The sequence below is a fragment of the Chionomys nivalis genome, chromosome 11 (assembly GCF_950005125.1).
Source record: "Chionomys nivalis chromosome 11, mChiNiv1.1, whole genome shotgun sequence".
Taxonomy (NCBI): Eukaryota; Metazoa; Chordata; class Mammalia; order Rodentia; family Cricetidae; genus Chionomys; species Chionomys nivalis.
The window spans coordinates 27243045-27262596 of record NC_080096.1 but is presented as its reverse complement, the minus strand read 5'-3'; the positions used below and the strand labels follow the sequence as shown (position 1 = coordinate 27262596).

At 53.3% G+C, this 19552-nt stretch overlaps 1 protein-coding gene across 3 annotated transcripts in view; it reads left to right on the top strand.

Moving 5' to 3' along the window:
• Epha10 (EPH receptor A10) overlaps positions 1 to 17996 on the top strand; it is a 36023-nt gene extending 18027 nt beyond the window's left edge. For 2 of the 3 annotated variants that reach the window (XM_057784582.1, XM_057784581.1), the window contains exons 7-17: positions 3203 to 3374; positions 6061 to 6169; positions 12062 to 12120; positions 12234 to 12359; positions 13235 to 13420; positions 13886 to 13947; positions 14152 to 14355; positions 14620 to 14769; positions 14922 to 15115; positions 15468 to 15623; positions 15781 to 17996. In XM_057784582.1, the coding sequence (XP_057640565.1) occupies positions 3203 to 3374; positions 6061 to 6169; positions 12062 to 12120; positions 12234 to 12359; positions 13235 to 13420; positions 13886 to 13947; positions 14152 to 14355; positions 14620 to 14769; positions 14922 to 15115; positions 15468 to 15623; positions 15781 to 15895 (1533 nt within the window). In that variant the 3' untranslated portion in view covers positions 15896 to 17996. Of the gene's footprint in view, positions 1 to 3202; positions 3375 to 6060; positions 6170 to 12061; positions 12121 to 12233; positions 12360 to 13234; positions 13421 to 13885; positions 13948 to 14151; positions 14356 to 14619; positions 14770 to 14825; positions 15116 to 15467; positions 15624 to 15780 lie in introns of all 3 variants that reach the window. The other variant, XM_057784583.1, reaches the window with a different exon arrangement.
• The last annotated feature ends 1556 nt before the right edge of the window (positions 17997 to 19552 follow it).

Here is a 19552-nt window from a genome sequence, read left to right as displayed (position 1 = left end):
AGAAACCAAACCAACGAAACAATTAGAGCGTACTCATTGTGAACTCCATAGAGATATTTTTACTTTTGAGATAGGGTCTTGGTATGTAGCCCTGACTGACCTTGAATTCACAGCAGTTCTCCTGCCTCAGACTCTTGAGTATGAGGGTTGGACCACCATCCCCAGCTTTCCATACAGCAAACAGTCCCGCAGAAGATCCTTTTGTTTGTTTTGGGACAGGTTCTCTCTGCTGAGTCTTAGTTGGTCTGGAATTCACTAAGTAGCCCAGGCTGGCCTTCAATTTACACCTTAACCCTCCAACCTCTTTGTCCCTGAGCTGGGATTGTGTTGTGTGCACCGCACCACGCTGTCTGATTTTGTTTGTTTGTTTGTTTGTTTTTGAGGTTGCCTTGGCTGGCCTCCAACTCTGTGGCTTCTCCTTCTTCTGTCTCCTGAGTGCTGGGATTGAAGGTGTGTGCTACCACACACAGCCTTGTGCCAGAGTGTCTTGGCTTTTCCCCCACCCCAAGCTGGCTCAAGTGCCCCTCCTCTTTTTTCCATGTCTATCCCCTCTTTTATATTTTATTTATTTATCTTTATTTTGAGATCAGGTCTCAAGTAGCTCAAGTCAGCCTCCTGCCTCCGCCTCCCAATGCTGGGATCACAAGCATGCGCCTCTTGCCTTTCTCCTCTCATGTGCATTTTAAACCTGTGGTAACAGCTCAGCCACGATGTGATGTGTGGTGCTTGCTGTCTCCCAGCCTTTGCTGTTCCCCTGCAATCTGATGTCTTTAGCTCTGAGATGTGATCTTCGGTGAAACAGTGCCTCCCTTTTATGCAAATTAATTCATTAAAGAGAAACTTCTTTCTGAGTATGACAAAATTCCACCCCCTCGGCAGCATGCAGGGCTTTGCTGAATCAGATAATGGCTTTTGCTTACTAGAAGTCTGTTGAGAGCTGTGATAGTTGGGGTGCCCAGGAAAAAAATAGGGTCACTGAGGCACTTTTGAATGCATGGGCCTGGGTGACCAAATAATGGGGAGCTCCTGGCTGAGGGGGAGAACCACAGAGGAGGGGGAGAACCACAGGGGAGGGGGAGAACCCCAGGGAAGGGGGAGCTGCTGGCTGAGGGGGAGAACCACAGGGGAGGGGGAGCTCTTAAGAGGGAGAGCAGGTGGGGCTGCAGGATGAGTATGGTCTTGCTCTCCATGAAGCATGTCAGTCAGCCAGGTGGATGTCCTGTGTGTCTGAAGCTCAGATCAATGCTGTGGGCTGGAGAGATGGGGTTGGGGGGAGAACTTTGAGCACAGAGATAGCAGCTGAAGGAGAGGTGTCTGTGAGAAGGACGGCCAGGTCAGGAGGAGCCCTGGCGCTGAGATGACAGTAGTGAGGGCCTTTGGGAGAGGGCAGTGTATGCAGTAGGTGCTTAGAAAAGACTCACAAAGCCAACACTTAGTTGTCTGAGTACGGGCAAGAGTCTCAAGGTTGAGCTGCTGTACGCCCCAGGCCCTTGACCAATGACTGTGAATGAATACACTGGGGACAAAGGTGCCCGAAAGAAGAGCAAGTACCGAGGGGGTTGTATTTGAAGTGATTCTGGGTCACCAGGTAGAGACAGGTGTCTGAGGCCTTTTCTCTGGGACCAAAGCGCCTTCCACATCAACCTCCTCGATGCTTCAGCAGCTCCCCCCGACCCCCGTGCAGAAGGACCCGCTTATAACTCATGTGGCATCTACCCCACTTTTCTACCTCCAGCCATCCATGGCCTGTCATCTTTCCAGGTGAATTAGTGACATTCATATGACGAAATGCCAGAGATAAACAACCTAAGAAAGGCAGGGCTTGTTTTCACCCACGGTATGGAGGCAAGGTGGCTGGAGTGTGTGAGGCTCCTGGTCACACGCTGTCTGCAGTCAGGAAGCCGAGAGATGAGAGCTGATACTCAGTTTGCTTTTTCCTTTCAACTGGTTCCATGCCCTCGGAGAGGATGCTGCACGCATTCAGGGTGGGTCTTCCCTCCTCAATTGAACATCTGTGGAAACATCTTCACAGACACCCCCAGAGACTCCATGCCCTGTCAGGCTGACAGCAACTATTAACTGCGATGAGGCTCGGAAGCTGGCTCAGAGACTAAAACACTTGCAGAGTGTGGGTTGAATTCCCACACATCTGGAACCCTAACGCTGGGGAGGTAGCGACAGAACGATCCTCAGAGCTTGCGGACCAGCCAGTCTAGCCCTCTCAGCAAGCTCCAGGTTCAGTGAGAAACCCTGCCTCAAAAAATAAGTGCAGGGTAATAGAAGAAGACACCTAGCATATACCTTTGACCTCCAAGTATGCACACACACACACACATGCACGCTTGTGCGTGCACACACGCACACATGTAAATGAACCGTCACACCAAAGATTATTTGACCATTCAGATGTTCAAGGGAGATTCTGAGGAGTTCTTGTTGACTCAAAAGTCTGCCCTGTGGCCATTAATGTCATTGTCAAAGAAAAGGAGGATCACAGGCTATAGGTAGGCATTTAACTTTCCAGTCTGTGGGTGTGGCAAGAACCCTAATAAGGTGTGGGCAGAATCAAATGACATAAGGAGCCTTCTGAGGACTTTTGGGTGTCAGGTGTACTGGGGTACAGCAAAGGGCAGACCTGAAAGATTTAGAGGTGCCCCCCTGGCCCTTGCTTAACAAGGAGAGAGAAATGTTGACTCTGGGGAGCTGCATAAGGGCTATACCGGATGTGTGGCCCAGCACAGTGGGTGGCCTCCAGTAGGTCCTCACCAGTCACAGCTGGAATTCTCCCTGGGTGGCCTCCAGTAGGTCCTCACCAGTCACAGCTGGAATTCTCCCTCGTCTCAAGCTAAGCAAGTCTTTATGGGGAATGGGGGTGGGGGGGGTAAGAAGAAGCCTCCTGAGTGTCAAGGACAGGGCAGGTGGCAGTGTGTGGCTTGCTTGGGCTCAGGCCTACCTCACCCCTGGACTGCCAAGCCCTGGTAGTCACCACCTGGGCACCCCTGCAAAGGAAGCTCTGGCCTATTATGGGATGAGTCTTGAGAGAGACGCTGGGCATCCTATGGGAGAAATCTCTTCTGTCTCCCAAGATGATCTGGGTCAGCTTCCCCCACCCAAATGAAGGGAAGTTCCTTGTCTCCCTGCTCCCCTCCTCCTTCTCAGCCTCCCGGGTCGGGTCTGGGCCTCACTGCTCTGTCCTCTCCAGGGTCAGAGTGAGCAGACGTACTCCACAGTGAAGACAGGGGCACCGGCTGTCACTGTCACCAACCTGAAGCCTGCTACCAGATACGTTTTTCAGATCCGGGCGGCCTCCCCAGGGCCTTCGTGGGAAGCCCAGAGCTTTAACCCAAGCATTGAAGTGCAGACCCCAGGGGAAGGTAAGTGGTGTGCACCGGGAGGGTGCTGAGTATCAGGAAGGGAGCCACAGAATCGTCGCTCCACATCTACTTAGGTAAACAATTTGAGATCCATCTGCAGCCACCCACGGGGAATCTTCCCTGCGCACTGCAGAGGCCTCGGGGACAGCTGGTGAGTCCCTCCTTGGAGGCTACATCTTCAGTGACAGAGCCTCTTTCCCAGGCTTCTCAAGATCACCTTTCTGGACCTTGCTGGATCCTTCCTGCTGCTCTTCTTTCTGCCATGAGAAAGATCCATCTTGGGGCACTGTCCCATCGTTCCACTCCCCCACCCCCACCCCACTCCTGCTGCCCCCAGGCTTTGCCTGTGAAGCCAGTTTCCCTGAAGGAAAGGGGACCTGGAAGGGAGCAATCAAAGTGAGCCCAGCACATTTTAAACAGAGCGAATAAAAGCTGGGCAAGGTGGCACAGGCCAGTAATCCGGGGACTTGTAAAGTTTGGGATAGGAAGATCAAAAGGTGTTCAAGGCCAAGTGCCTCCACACAGAATTCAAGGTCGGCCTGAGCAGTGTAAACAGCTGAGCTGGTGGTGCTGACCTCTAATCCCAGCACTCGGGAGGGAAGGGAAGGGAAACCAAGAGTTTGAGGCCAGCCTGGGCTTATGAAATCCTGGCTCAAGAAACAAGAAGAAAGGAAGGGAGGAAGAGGAAGGAAGAGGGAGAGAAGTAGTGGTGTATAAATTGCATCTCAAAGTTCTAACAACAAGAGAAAAGCTGAACTTTAGAATTCTTTATCTAGAACTACGCGCACGCGCACGTGTGCACACACACACACACCGCCCTGCTTCCTAGTCTTGTGCTTGCCTATTCCCCTCCTCAGTCCTTCCTTCTCTTCCTTGTCCATTCCCTTTTTAGTGTGAGTGCCAGCAGCTTCCTCTGGTTGCTCAGCCTACCGTGGCCCCAGCCCTCAGGATCTCACCACTATCTAGCCAGTGCAGTTCAGGGAAGTACCCTCCCCCCCAAGTCAACTACCCCTAAGAGGCATTCTGGCACCAGCTGTCAAGATAAGACTCCTTCCCAACCTGCTACACAACTCTAATCCAAGATAGGAAATGCTGGGAGCCCAAGGGGAGGTGAAGATAACGTGTGGAGAGAGAAGGGTTCTGGGAGACTAGAACACAGGTCTTGCCACCTCGGGGCAGGTGCTGGCAAGAGGAGATTAGAGCTGTGTCTTAAGGCTGAGGTCTATTTGAATGAGTGGAAGTGAGTAGGGAAGGCAGTTGCGTGGACGAAGCCATCTGAGCCAAAGCCCACCTCAGTACACCCTGTATGTCTGGCCACATCACCGTGGTCCCCAGGTGTGAGCCATTCTCCTCCTCCTTCCTCACCCTGAAGCTGCTACAGACAGTTAGCGTCCGGTACTTCCCCTCCCTAACAGTTACTCCGAATCTTTCCCTTCTCAAACCCCTGCTATCCATCCTCACTCGCACCACCACCGTCTGTCCCTGTCCTCTCCTCTCCAGCCAGGCAGGAATCTGTCCCCCACTCCTCGTGAGCCTCAGGGTGGTTCTTTCTACTGAGCCTGCATCCAAGATTCTCTAATTGTGCCTCTCCAAGTTCCCCTGTCCCATCCCGACTCAGCTTCCACCCCACCATCCTCTGCCTCTGGACAGTGTAGCCTCCAGTTTTATGGGCTGTTTACCGTCTTCCAGGCCCCACCTGTGCATCAGGGCCTGGGATGCAACCACAGTCTATCAGTCTTCCAGGCCTGGCTTCCTCAGGGACCTCAAGAAGGAAGCATTGGCCTCTGCTCTGTGCTCTGCTTGCCTCCTCTCTCTCTCTCTCTCTCTCTCTCTCTCTCTCTCTCTCTCTCTCTCTCTCTCTCTCATTCTCTTTCTATAGTTAAGTATTGTCTGTCAACTTACTTAGTTTTGTCTCTCAGCCTGTGCACTTTTTTAGTCAGACTGGGGTCCTGGGCATGTCTGTCCAGTTTCAGAGCTGCTTTGGCATCAGGCAGAGGTTGTCGGGGACAGGTTCCAGTCTTGGGCTCATCTAGGTACTGTGGCACATGACCGTAATCTCAGCACTTGGGAGGTGGAGGCAGAAGGGTCGGGAGTTCAAAGTCATCTTTGGCTACACGAGTTAGAGGCCAGCCAAGGCTACGTGATACTCCATTTCAAAGACAAAACAAAACCCCACGAAATCCTGTGTTTATCACTTGGAGCTAGCTGTGTGGTTTTGGACACCTTAGGTAGATTTCTTCAAGCAGTTTTCTCAACTCGAACTGGAGACTGCAGGTCTGTTGTGTGAGACAGGGCACTATAGTTCAGGTACACGCAGCCTGTCTTACACACCTGTGTGCTCAAAGTTAACATACTGTTGCTGGAGTATACTCTTTTGGAAAAGGAACTCTAAACAGAGGTTGTGACCCCGCAGAGCTTCTGAAGTCTCTGCCCCCTTGAAAGGCATAAGCAGAGGTCAGCCCCAGCTGCTTGATCTCTTGCCTCCTCTCAGAGCTGGGCTGCGGTAGAGCGGCCCTGCCTACAGAGGTGTTTAGCACTCCAAAGGCCACTATGGGCATTGGTGCTCCTGTGTGCCCAGGGGCTGAGGGATCTCCCAAGTGTCTGAGACAAAACTCTCTCTTGGTGCTTGCCCAGTAGCCTAGTCCTCTGCCTGCCTCAGCCCCCTGCTCTGTTTTGTTTTCCCTAGTTGCCTCGGGGTCCAGAGACCAGAGTCCTGTTGTCATTGTCACAGTTGTGACCGTCTCAGCCCTGCTGGTCCTGGGCTCTGTGATGAGTGTGCTGGCTATATGGAGGAGGTAGGTAGTTGGTTTCATTCTGGTGACCTCTGGTGGGTTCTGTCCCCACGTGTATAAAATTTGTACACACAAGTATCTGTAAGTGCACCTGCCATACACACACACACACACACACACAAAGACTCAATCACACACACACACACAAAGACTCAAACACACTGCTACATAGATCCCAGTGCTTCCTGGGACCCTAAGAGCTGCCAACCCCAGCACTTAGGAGGTGGAGGCAGGAGGGTCAGGGGTTCAAGCCCTATACTTCAGCTCCATATAGCATTTGAGGCCAGCCTGGCCTGCACCAGACTCTTGTCTTTCCCTCCCTTCAAAAGAGATACTAGCGGGGCCAGTACGGCCCCTCCCCCACACGCCGCCTCTCATGCACCAGCTGCAGGCACTGCAGCTAGCTCAGCCGTGCTGGGATGAAGGGGATTTAGCTCCTTAACTCATTAAATGTCAGAAGGCGGCTCTGAGGATGGAATCGCGCTCCAGCTGCTCCGATGTGATTAGGATTCTCCTGAGGCACTTGGAGACGCCCAGCTCTGGCCCCCAAGGGATCTGGAGCCCCTTGAACACAAGCAAAGAGAGAAAGTCAGTACGTGGATGGGAGAGAAGAGGACAGGGAGGAAAACCCATCAGGCTGAGCCGTGTCCTTCCCCACAAAGAAGCTTGCAGGCAGAGAAAGGGTCGGGGAGACAGGGCTGGAGCCTGGTTGGGTCTGGCTGAAAGAAAATTCCATTTCCTTTGGACAAAGCAGAGGCTTCAGCTCTGTGTACTCCCCACCCTTCTGAGGACCATCCTGCGATGCCCAGAGGCCCCTTGGCATTTGCAGTCTGGGACTGCAGTAGGCAGACCTGGTGGGTTGGAATGGGGTGCAGAGGAAAAGTGGGCTGACTGGGGAGCCAGAGGGATGGCGAGTGTTTCTTTGACACTGGCTGTTGACATGGCCTTGACCAAAGCACTGGTAGTGAGTGATGGAGGAGAGATGGCTGTCCTGAAGATCTAGGAACCATTTGTGCCTGGGCAAGGTGGGTCAAGAAGACAGGACAGTCTGGGCATAGTGGCGCACACCTTTAATCCCAGCACTCAAGAAGCAGAGGCAGTTGGAGCTCTGTGAGTTTAAGGTCAATCTGGGTCTACACAGAGTTCCAGGACAGTCTTAGCCAGGGCACAATAGAGAGACCCTGTCGCAAAAGAAAAAGGGGGGGGGGGCAGAGGCAGGACAAGGGTAGGAAGCTCCTTCTTCATGGAGCTTCACTTTAGGTCCATGCTCCGAGCCTCTTGGAAAAGCAGGAATGGGCACCCATAGGGAGCATCTCATCCTGGCTTTAACTCCCTGAGCTGTGGCAGCAAGCGCAGAGACAGGCACACTGGAGCAGGCTGGGAAAACAGCTGCTGACTCCAAGTCAAACTGCCCTTCGGTGGGGGAACCAGGGAGCTAATTATCATACTAAGTCAGGGATTTCATTACAGGATTTTCTCTTTAAAGGGTTATTTTAATTTATGTGTATGTGTGAGAGTGATGGCCTGTGTGCGTGCATGTGTGTGTGTGTGCGAGTGTGTGTGTGTGCGTGCGTGCGTGTGTGTGCGTGCATGTGTGTGTGTGCGTGTGCATGTGTGTGTGTGTGCGTGCATGTGTGTGTGTGTGTGTGTGTGTAGACCAGAAGAGGACATCAGCTCCCTTGGTGCTAGAGTACTGAGCCATCTCCCCCAGCCCTCATCATAACATTTTCTTTTTTTTTTTGGTATTTCGAGATAGGGTTTCTCTGTAGCTTTGGTTCCTGTCCTGGAACTAGCTCTTGTAGACCAGGCTGGCCTCGAACTCCCAGAGATCCGCCTGCCTCTGCCTCCCGAGTGCTGGGATTAAAGGCGTGCGCCACCACCGCCCGGGTCATCATAACATTTTCATATAGACTTTATTTCATAGTTGAAATGAGTACTTATATTATTCTATTATTAAATAAAACTTGGAAGTCAGATATCAGATATTGGGCTAAAAACCTGATAGCTCCAAAGAGCAACGGAGGGACGGTCAGCTGATCCTGCACTTCCGCACTCCCAGATGGAAAAGACCATGCATCCTTCTAAGCCATTCCCAACTACTTCCTGTGCCCCCCCATCTCAGGTCTCCAAAACCTCTATGGCTAATTCTGGTCAGCCAAACGTTGACTCCACCCTCTGATTCAAGGTTTAACTTTATTGGCAGTCTTGGAATGTCAGCGCAAACAAATCTCCCACCGCACAGTTTGCTTTCAGTTCTGGTTCGCCTGCCACTCACTCTTGCCCCCCACTCAGCCTTCCCTCATCTTTACTCCTCTGCTCTGGATGGTCCCTGCCAAGTGTAAGAGTCCCATCAGTCATCTAGGTAACTTCAGCAGTCACTGGGTGGCCAGCCTGGCCTCTTGGTTTCTCAAGGTTTTATTCCTAAGCCCCTGTCTTCTGCCTCTCCTAGCCCTCCGACCATTCCCTTTGGGAGTGCTCTACCATCGGGTACATAAGGCAGATCTTCTTGTGGCCCCCGAGACCCTGTCCTTGTCCCTTACTCTGTCAGCCACGTCTGCAGCCCTGCTCTCCAGCATCAGTGATGGTCCCTCAGGGTCCCCCGATCAAGGCTGGAGACCCACCTGCTTCACAGGCATGCTCATTGCTTTGCTCTAGAGAAGGAGCCTTCCTGTTAGGCAGCTTGAGCCTTTCTGCTTGGAATGGAGCCCCATCCCCTCTTACTGCTTCTGGAACACGTTGCTGCTCACAATGCCCCTCGCTTACCCCCACACAAGAGCACGGTATCTTAGTTACTTTTCTAGTGCCATGATCAAGGGGCCTTAGGAGTTTAGTGCTGTGAAGAGACACCATGGCCACAAACAACTCTTAATAAAGGAAAACATTTAATCGGGGCTGGCTTGCCATTCAGAGATTTAGTCCATTACCGTCATGGCCGGGAGCATGGTGACACGCAGGCAGACATGGCGCTGGAGAGGTAGCTGAGAGTTCTACATCTGGATCTGCAGGCAACAGAAAGTGACCGTGACTATAGGCATGCTTGAGCTTCTGAGACCTCAAAGCCCACCCCACTAGTGACACACTTTCTCTAACAAAGTCACACCTCCTCCAGCAAGGCTACACTTCCTAATAGTGCCACTCTCTGAGGCTATGGGGGTCATTTTCTTTCAAATAGCCATACCAGGCAGCTTAGAAGAAAGAGTCCATGACCTCACGGTGAGGAGCATGGCAGCAGGTAGGCGTGCCAGGGGGCAGAAGCTGAGAGATTACATCTGATCCACAAGCACAAGGCCTGGAGAAGGAGCTAACTAGGAATATCATGAATATTGAAATCTCAACCCCCCCCTCGTGAAACACCTCCTCCAGTGAGGCCACACCCACTCTAACAAGGCCACACCTCCTCAATCCTTCCCAAACAGTTCCATCAACTGGGAACAAAGCATTCAAATGTATGAGACTATGGAGGTCATTCTCATTCAAACCATGATACTCTGGGGCTTAGTATGTTAGCCATCTGTTGCTGTGACAAAATATACAAGATAATCAATTTATAAGAAGTTTTTGGGGGCTCACAATTTCAAAAGTTTGGTCCACAGCTACTTGGCTTTGGTCCTGTGGATAGCAAGTCATCGTGGTTGGAGCTTGTACAGAGGCAGCTACTCACTTCCCTGGCATCCAGGAAGCAGTGAGTCAGGAAGGGACTGGGGTGACAATATTCTCCCAAAGTTAGGTGCTGCCAGCGACCTAACTTCTTTCTCCAAGACCACACCTCCCAAAGGTTCCATCACTTCTTTTTATCACTGCAGACTGTGGACCGAGTCATTTGTCACTTAAGCCTTTGAGAGACAGTCCAGATCCACACCATAAGCCAGGCGTGATGGCACACGCCTTTGAGGACAGCCTGGTCTACATAGTGAGATGCAAGGCTGCCGGGACTAAAAGTGAAACCCTGTCTCAAAACAACGAAAAAGAACATAAATTTAAAGATCCGCATTATAACAGTAAGCTCTTTATTACCCGGATGTTGTTAAGCAGGGCTATCTTTATCATGATTTTATTGAAGAGAAAAACCGAGCCACCCAGTCCCGCAGCCACGGCATGGGGGATGCTTGGATGCAAGAGCACATGGTTAGATGGCAAAGGGCACGTGTCAGAGTCCCTTCATGCCACTAGCTCCTGTGGCATGCCTCTCTTTGCAAACTGTTCCCCAGCCCTCTCCCTGTCTTCATAAGACCCCATCTCTGTCCCTGCTTTCTCCTCCCTTGGTTCCTAGGGCATCATCCCCTCTTCCCTTCTATTTCTCATCCTCGTCTGCAGCTTTCTTCCCCCAGTCCAGCCTAATGATTCCCAGGGCCTCCGTTCCAGCTCCCTCGTCTCCCTGGACAGAATTCACAGTATTTTCAGAGCAGATCTACTACCTTCCAAGTTCCAGAAACATCCACCAGACTCCCTACTGGTAGGCCCCCACCCCCACCACCCTGCACCTCCCACCCTCGCAGGAGCTCAGATGTCTGAGCCTGAACTTTCCCTTGCTCTGCTCGGCAGTGGCTTTCCATGAACTCTCTGGGCAACTCTTCAGTCTTCCTCCAGCCCCCTGCAATCTTCAAGTCTTACGGCCCTGTCATATTCTTGTTCCTCCACAGTTCTCACACCTCTGTCCAGGATGGGCCACCCCATAGCTCAAGCTACTGCCATCTCCTGAGGGGACCACAGAGCGGCAGCCAGAATCTTCTTTCTTAAATGCAAGTTGGGAAAAAATCATATAAAATGTAAACTGAATGAGGGCACTTCCCTGCTCAAGGTCCCCCAGCGCCTTCCTTTGCTCCCAGAACAAAAGCCAGAGTCTTCATGGGACCAGGAAAGCCCTGCCTCAGATGGCAGATCCAGCCTGCTATGGGCTTTGCCTCTGGCTCAGGACAGATCAGCCTGTTATTCTTCACAGGGTAGAGTGGGGCTTTATGCCGGGAGTGCAGGCTTGCACACCTCTGGAGTCTGTCTCTCAGCAGAAACACCAGGAGCGGTGATGGAATTGAAAGCCTAGAGATCGTTTGTGTGCTGAAGGGAGAAGGTTGATGGACTGCAAACCACAGAGAAGCAACTAAAGCAGCAAAAGTGAAGGAAGATGGGGAGGGAAAAGAGAATCGTTTAGTAGAGGTGGCTTAGTGGGTGAAAATGCTTGCCATGGAGTCTGCTGACCGAGTTCCGTCCCTGGGACCCACAGGGTGGAAGGAGAGAAGCTTATCCCCTCAAATTGTCCTCTGACCTCCACAGGAGTCACACCACACACACACACACATACACACACACACACACACACACACAGAGAGAGAGAGAGAGAGAGAGAGAGAGAGAGAGAGAGAGAATGAAAGAGATGTAATTTTTAAAAGATTACAATGCTTTTTAAAAATGAAAGACAAAAGGGAGGTTGTGAGCTGGACATGGTTGTGCACACCTTTAATCTCAGCACGTGGGAGGTAGGGGCAGTGGATCTCTAGGCCAGCCTGGTCTACAGAGCAAGTTCCAGGAGGACAGTAGAAATTACCCAGAGAAATCTTGTCTTGAAAAACCAAAGTGGGGGGTGGCGGGGGAGAGATGGCTTAGTGGATAAGGGCACTTGCCATGTGGCTGATGACAAGAAGCCACAAGGAGGAGGGAGAACCAGTTTTGTCACTTGTTCTCTGAGTGACACACACACTCTGTATAAATAAATTAATAAATCTGAAAATAAATTAAAATTGGAATGAAAAGAAACCTTTCAGCCAGCAGGACAAGAAAGTCCCTACCCAGAAGGGGCACAGAGCTTTTCTTTCTGAGGGGACCAAGAGGTGCTGCCCTGGGCCTGGTGAAGTGGGAAGGGCTGGGGTCCCCTGATGAAAGGATGTCTCTGCGCCCCCACAGGCCCTGCAACGGCAAAGGAAGTGGGGACGCCCACGATGAAGAGGAACTGTATTTCCACTGTGAGTTGTCTGTGCCGCACAGACCCCCGTCTTCGACCCCATCCCAAATGTCACTTCCTGTTACCCCAGCAATGAGACCACTTTCCTCAGGCGCTCTCTCTCTGTGTTCTCAGTCAAAGTCCCGACACGCCGCACGTTTCTAGATCCCCAGAGCTGCGGGGACCCGTTGCAGGCTGTGCATCTATTCGCCAAGGAGCTAGATGCCAAAAGTGTCACCCTGGAGAAGAGCTTGGGAACAGGCAAGCCCTGGACCCTAGAAGTCTGGATTCATCAGGGAGCTCCGCCCACTGGATAAACCCCACCCACCAGGCAACACCCACTGGGGGAAAGCCCTGAATCTCTGCTATCCCCACCACTTTTCAGCTAGCTTCCCCCTCCAATTCCCACCCGATGGCCGGAAGTCCCGCCTCTGCAAGAGGGTACCCCCTTCCCAGAAAAACATGCCCCCGCCCCGCCCACCACACCCACCAGAGGTGTTTGCGGCTCTGTCCTTGCTCCTCTGTTACCTAGGTCACCGTGGGACACCTGCCTCTCTTTCCTAGATAACCTCCCAAGAGGCTCTCAGTTTAGTCTCAGGCTTTTATGGGACAGTGGGGAGGGGTCTTTACAGTAAGCAACGTCTGAGCACGGATGAGCTGAGCGACTAGAGGCTCATCCTCCGTTCCCGAGCCTGTTTCCCACCCCCATAAGGGGCGTGGCATCCGCCACCTTGAGGGCTGAGGGTAGGGCCTTGCTGGTTTTGAGCATCAATCTCTTTTGGGCGGCTCACAAAGTCACCTTTGCACCAGGAAAAAGGCCTCGCCCTGGAACCTTCACAACAGAAGTCAGGAAGAAGCTGTTGGGCAGAGTAGATCTCATTGCCATCTGCCCTTGGCTTCGCTGGGTTCAAGGACCTTTGATGGGTAGGCACGGGCAAAGTTACTGTCTCTCTGTCACAGAGAAGGAAGCTAAGGTCAAGAAGAAAAAAAGAGATGAAACCCAAGGCGACATTGCTGGTACTCAGGAGGCTAGGATTCGAACTCTGGAACTTCCCACAGCAAGCTGGAAATGACCCATGACCCAGAGTCTCCTCCTCCATTTGCTGGCGGGAATCTGAGCTGCTCTTTCTTCTCAGGTCGGTTTGGGGACCTGTGCTGTGGCTGCCTGCAGCTGCCCGGTCGCCAGGAACTGCCTGTGGCCGTTCACACCCTGAGGGATGGTTGCTCCGACTCACAGAGGCTCAGCTTCCTGGCTGAGGCCCTCACCCTGGGGCAGTTTGACCACAGCCACATCGTCCGGCTGGAAGGTGTTGTCACCCGAGGTAGGCCTGGCGCTGGGCATCCCTGTACTTGGCTGGGTACTGGGTGGGCTCAGGCACAACCTTAGTTCACTAGTTCACTTTCTTTCCTGTGACTCGGGGTGACCCCCTTTCTTGGAGTGGCCATGCTGACCCAGAATGATCTTTCCAATTTGCAGTGACATTTGGGGAGTGGGTCACTTTCCCCTTGAATGGTCTTTCTTAGCTGACCCCTTGCAGCTCTGACTTAGGCTTCTGTCCCACTATGGACAGTTGACTTTTTTGTACCTCAGCACCAGAGTGGGTGGTAGGTGGCGGGTGGGGATGGTGGGGTGGGGCTGAGTGGGTGGGATCTATGGGCTAGCTGGCCGGTGACAAGGTTAGAAAACTTGGCTCTGCATCTGGCTGTCTTGGCTGAGGAGTAGCTGATGGGGGAAGAGTGTACATAGGTAGAGGCAGCAACGTAGCGTGTCTCCGTCCCCGGCACAGGAAACCCCTTGATGATTGTCACTGAGTACATGAACCTCGGGGCCCTTGATGACTTCCTCAGGGTGAGTGGCTGGAGTCCTGGGTTGGAGAGGAGCACCGATGTCATATTTTTCTCGTCTTTTCCCTTTTCTCTTGGGGCTTGGGATTGGGCATTGTTCCCACTGGGCAGGCTGACCTGCTGCTCGTGGTACACTGAATCCCAAAGGGACTTAGTGGCTTCCTGGGTGACCTGAGAGCCCTGGCCTCAGTCCTCACCCATTCCACAGCATCATGAGGGGGAGCTGATGGCCGCACAGTTGATGGGTCTGCTGCCTGGGCTGGCATCGGCCATGAAGTATCTGTCAGAGATGGGCTATGTGCACCGGGGCCTGGCAGCCCGCCGAGTGCTCGTCAGCAGCGGCCTCATCTGTAAGATCTCTGGCTTTGGGCGGGGTCCCCGGGACCGAGCTGAAGCTGTCTACACCACCATGGTAAGGAGCTCCCTTCTCTAGTTCTACCTGCTGCTTCTCCTGCCGGCCACACCCAGCAGCCTCCTGGTCTCCATACCTCTTCTCTGCCTGCTCACCTGCTGGTGGTGGTCCTTCCCTACCTAGTCCCTCCTCTGTGATGGTACCACCCCTGTCAGCTGGACTGCTTCCTCAGCTGTGAAGGGGATGGAGGAGGACATGCGGGACTGGATGGGGCCTGCTGGTGACTCAATGCTTTCCTGCCCTGCCTTGCTCATCCTCCTCTAGAGTGGCCGGAGCCCAGCACTCTGGGCAGCTCCCGAGACACTTCAGTTTGGCCACTTCAGTTCTGCTAGTGATGTTTGGAGCTTTGGCATTGTCATGTGGGAGGTGATGGCCTTTGGGGAGCGGCCCTACTGGGACATGTCCGGACAAGATGTAAGTGACCTATGGTTCCAGCTTCCTGACCTCTCTTCTACTCACATCCTGCCTAGAGTCGTCCTTGCTATGGTGATAGTGATAGTGGTGGTGGTGGTGTGTATGCTGGGCTATCTGAAGTTTCCTGTCTGCTCCCCGTCTCTGGAGCCCAGGTGATCAAGGCTGTGGAGGATGGCTTCCGGCTGCCACCCCCCAGGAACTGCCCCTCCCCGCTGCACCGACTAATGCTTGACTGCTGGCAGAAAGACCCGGGGGAGCGGCCCAGGTTCTCCCAGATCCACAGCATCCTGAGCAAGATGGGGCAGGAGCCGGAGCCCTCCAAGTGTGCTGCGAACACCTGTCTCAGGTACATCCTCACCAGCCCCCGAGCCAGGCCAGTCAGCCACACTCGCTTGTCCCAAGTGCAGCCAGCTGCCCATGGCACCTGTCAGGTGTGAAGCTCCGCCCATTGTCCAGAGGACGACGTCCCCACCTGCTTCAGGCACATGTCACCTCATGGCAGTCATGTCTAGGATTTTGCCCTTTAATTTATTCAGCTCTCCACTTTTGAGTGCCCTGGTCCACTTCTCGAGAGGCACATTAATCCCTGGGTGTGGCCACCTTATTTTCCCCCTTGTCCCTTTTTGCTTCTCAAGAGAGTGACTGGGTCTGGGGCCACACCCTGGTTGTGGACTGACTGTGGTTTCTCTGCTCCCCAGGCCTCCCACCCCCCTGGCGGACCGTGCCTTCTCTACCTTCCCCTCCTTTGGCTCTGTGGGTGCCTGGCTGGAGGCTCTAGACTTGTGCCGCTACAAGGACAACTTCTCTGCAGCCGGCTACGGGAGCCTGGAGGCTGTGGCCGAGATGACTGCCCAGTGAGTCTAAGGAGCCAAGGTCAAGGCCAGGGTTAGATGGGAAGGCCCCACCTGTCCTGGTTCTGGGCCCTTCCTTGTCCAGAGAAGGGAAGGGAGAGGGTTGACTTCCATGGGAGGAGAGGAATGGCTCTCTGGATGTGACTGTCACCCATTGCAGAGACCTGGGGAGCCTGGGCATCTCTTCCGCTGAGCATCGAGAAGCCCTCCTGAGTGGGATCAACGCCTTGCAGACTCGAGTGCTGCAGCTACAGGGTCAGGGGGTGCAGGTGTGAGCAGCTCAATCCTGCCCAAGGACCTGTAAGCTACACCCGCCTTGGGTGGGAGGAGTGAGTGCTCTCTTACTCTTAGTGGGCCCCGAGCTGGTTGGAACCCCGTTGTCCCCCCCATTTCATATTTCCTCTCAACACCTTGCTGACCTAGTGGTCCTAAAAAAAGAGGTTCAGATCCCTGGAGAGGACCACAGAGATAACAGTAGGAAGAATTTTAGGGTGTCAGGGGCAAAGCTGGCTGGGGAAGACAGTCAATTTCAGTTTCCCGCTTGAGTCCCTTGGTCTTCCACGCTCACTGGGGATTGGGCCTAATCAGTGGGCATCTCATTTCCCCCAGAGAGGTTTTGGCCTGCCAGGCAGTAAGGGTCCCTGAGAGAGACCCATTGGTTGTGGCAAAGGCCACAGCTGCCTGGGTACAGGACCCTGGGCCAGTGAGTGGTGTTCCTTACTTCCTATGCCTTGGCTAGGTCTGTCTGAACCCCATTGCCAAGGCCCAAGCAGGAAAGTGGTGCTGAGCTCAGGGACTGGATCCCCAGGCGGAGACTCCAGAGCTGCTTCCTGCCTTGGGTTGGCAGGGCAGGATGAGGGCCAGGCCCCTAGTAGATCACACAGGGCCTGATGCTCCCCCTGGGCCTGCCTGTCTCATTTCTTTTGGAACTGATTCAGAAGAGCACAGAGTTGGGGTGGGGGTTGCTCTGCATTCTGGAGGGTAGAGAGAAGGAGGAAGAGACTGAGGAGGGAGTGGTTTGGACAGGCAGGTCCAACCCCATCGCATAGATGGAAAAGTCAGAACCCATAATCTCAGAGCCAGGGTTGATGCCAGACCAAAATCCAGGGAGAAGGTTGGCTCTGGAGAGAAGGTTGGTTGCCATTCCCCATGGCACCAGCGCTCTTCCCTGGGCAGCCCAGTGAACCCTGGCTGAGTGAGCCCCTTCCTCGGTAGAGCGCCTGCCTTCCTGTGTGCTGCACGGAGCCCGGGAAGGAGTGTGGTGCTGAGCTGACCAATCTGCAAGGGCCCTGGCAGCTGGGAGAGTTTGACACCAAGCCATCCTGGGAGGGCGGGAAGACTGCTGGGTGTGGACAGGACTGCTGGGGCCAAGGTTTTCTACATCAGTCCTGATGGACACCCCTGCTCTGTTTTTGCTGTGGCTGGACAGAGCAGTGGGGAGTGGAGAGGCAGGAGGGGATTTCCCCTGGGGGACAGGGAGAATGGGCAGGTGGACCGTTGACCTGTATGTGTTGCGGGATGTCCAGAAGGCTTCTTAGCTAAAGTCAGAATTGAATAAGGCCTTGAGGGGTAGAGCGTTCTCTCCGTAGCGTGGATGTAGTTATCAGCAGGTTCAGAAACCAAGCAGGGATCTCTAACAGAGAGTGTGGGGGCTGGAAGCATCTTTGGGGAGTACCCCATGGTGGGGGGCAGTGACTCAGCAGTGCCTTCAGCCTTGCCCTGCCAGCAGCAGCAGCTCCTCCCTAATCAGAGCCTACCCATTGCTGGCTCTTTGCTCCCTGGGCAGCTGGACTCAGTGACTGCAGGAATGCTGGAATAGACTGGGATACTGCGCCCCCCGTTGATAGAACTGGGGAAACTGAGACCCCCCCTCCCCAGGCTCTTCCTTCATTCTCCCTCCAGGGAAAACTGACCCATCATCCAGGGCTCATGGGACCAGCTTGGGTGATCAGAACCTCACCCCTGTCTCAGCCACATCAGCCACTGTCAGGGTCAAACCCCTCCCCTCCCCAGTTGTCTGCAGAGGGCTCCCTGGCTATGTTGGCAGGACTTCGGTGTCCAGGGTAGACCTCCCCTCTAATGAGGAGTGAGGTCCTAGAATCCTGAGGGGTCCAAGGCCTCAGGCCTGCATTGGCACCAGCATGACACAGGGTGCTGGGTCACCGGGGACCCTCCACGGATCTATTTTTATACATGGAACTTGTTCGCTGGACGGAGAGAGGTGGCCTGGAACCCATATTGCCCTGTCTGCACCCACCCAGGGATGGAGGGGCTGGTTGTGGGTGGAGGCTCCTTTGAGAAACTCCGGAGATGTTTTTATATTTCTTGGGTTCTATATGCAGTACAAAGTAATAAAAGCCTGTCTGCGTTACAGTCCTTTTGTGTGGTATTGTTAAAACACTGGGCAATTGTGGGTGGAAATTCTGCCAGCACACAGATCCTGGGTATGCATGCATCTGAGATCCTTCTGCTATGAAGAATGCCGCAGTCTAGTGGAGACACAGGAAATGGGCCAGGGGCACATGGGACACACTGGGTGTCATGAGGCTGCTTCTTCATAAAACGAGTCAAGCAAGGAAGTTATATGTGCTGGAGGAAGTGGTGCCCGGGCAGACATGGAGCTGGGGATGGGAAATGACCAGGTGGATTTGGGATGTGCGATGCTTGAAGACTGCTTAGGACATGGGTAGATATCTAGATCTGGACCTTGAAGACTGCTTAGGACATGGGTAGATATCTAGATCTGGACCTTGAAGACTGCTTAGGACATGGGTAGATATCTAGATCTGGACCTTGAAGACTGCTTAGGACATGGGTAGATATCTAGATCTGGACCTTGGAGCAGAGATGTGAGCTAGGACTGACCTCTGGGGTCATGGGAGGGAGGCCAGCACAGGAGCACAGAGAATAGAGGGGAGTACTAGGAAGCTCCAGCATGACAGGGCAGCTTGGATGGAGGGGCAAGGAGAAGCAGAAAGATGGCTCAGCGGTTAAGAGCACTAACACTGGCTGCTCTTCCAGAGGACTCAGGTTCAATCCCCAGCACCCACAGGCAGCCCACAGCTGTCTGTAACTCCAGTTCCAGAGAATCTGACACTCTCACACAGACATCCACGCAGGCAAAACACCAATGCATATTTTAAAAAATAAATATTTAAAAAATCTCATCATAGGAAGGAGAAGCCCAAGAGTGAGTTTCACATAGGAAGTGTGAGTTGCGGTGGAAGCTCCAGAGGATGACATTGGTGACTACATGCTTCTTCCAGGCCACCATAGCAAGGTGCTACATACTGGGTGTTGTAAGCAACGGGTGCTTATCATCCATCATACAGATCTGGGCTGAAAGGCCAAGGTCAAGGTATTGCTTCCTTCTGCAGGCTGAGGGGAGCATCCCTGGGTTTGACGATGGCCATCTTCTGTTTCTCTGCATCTGGTCCATACCAGCCCAGCCTCATTTAAACTTAATTGTTTCTTCAAAAATGCCATCTACAAATACAGTCATGTTCAGTTATTGGGGTTAGGATTCCCACACCGGATTTTGAGGGGGAATTACACAAGTCCCAACAATGACCTTAATTTTAGGGATGCAGAAGTCACGAGAAGGATGGGGGAGTGTAGGGAGGGTTATCACTAGCAGGGTGAGACCCCAGGAAGATGCAGCGTATGAAATGGTCCTCTCTGGGCAGGGAGCCTGATCTGATTTAGATCTAATTGCTTACTGCACAGCCAATTATAAAAAGAATGGGGCATGATTCTAGGCACTGGATTCAGGAGGCTGTGTTGCCTAGTTTCTGCCCCCCCGGGGGGGTCTTCCCGGGGAAACCGAATTTACCACCCTTGTTAAGCAGGGGCTGACCTTTGCATTTCTGCAGACTGCATCTCCCTCCTGACCTCACCCCCGCTGCACTGCCCACCAGTGCATACTCCTTGGT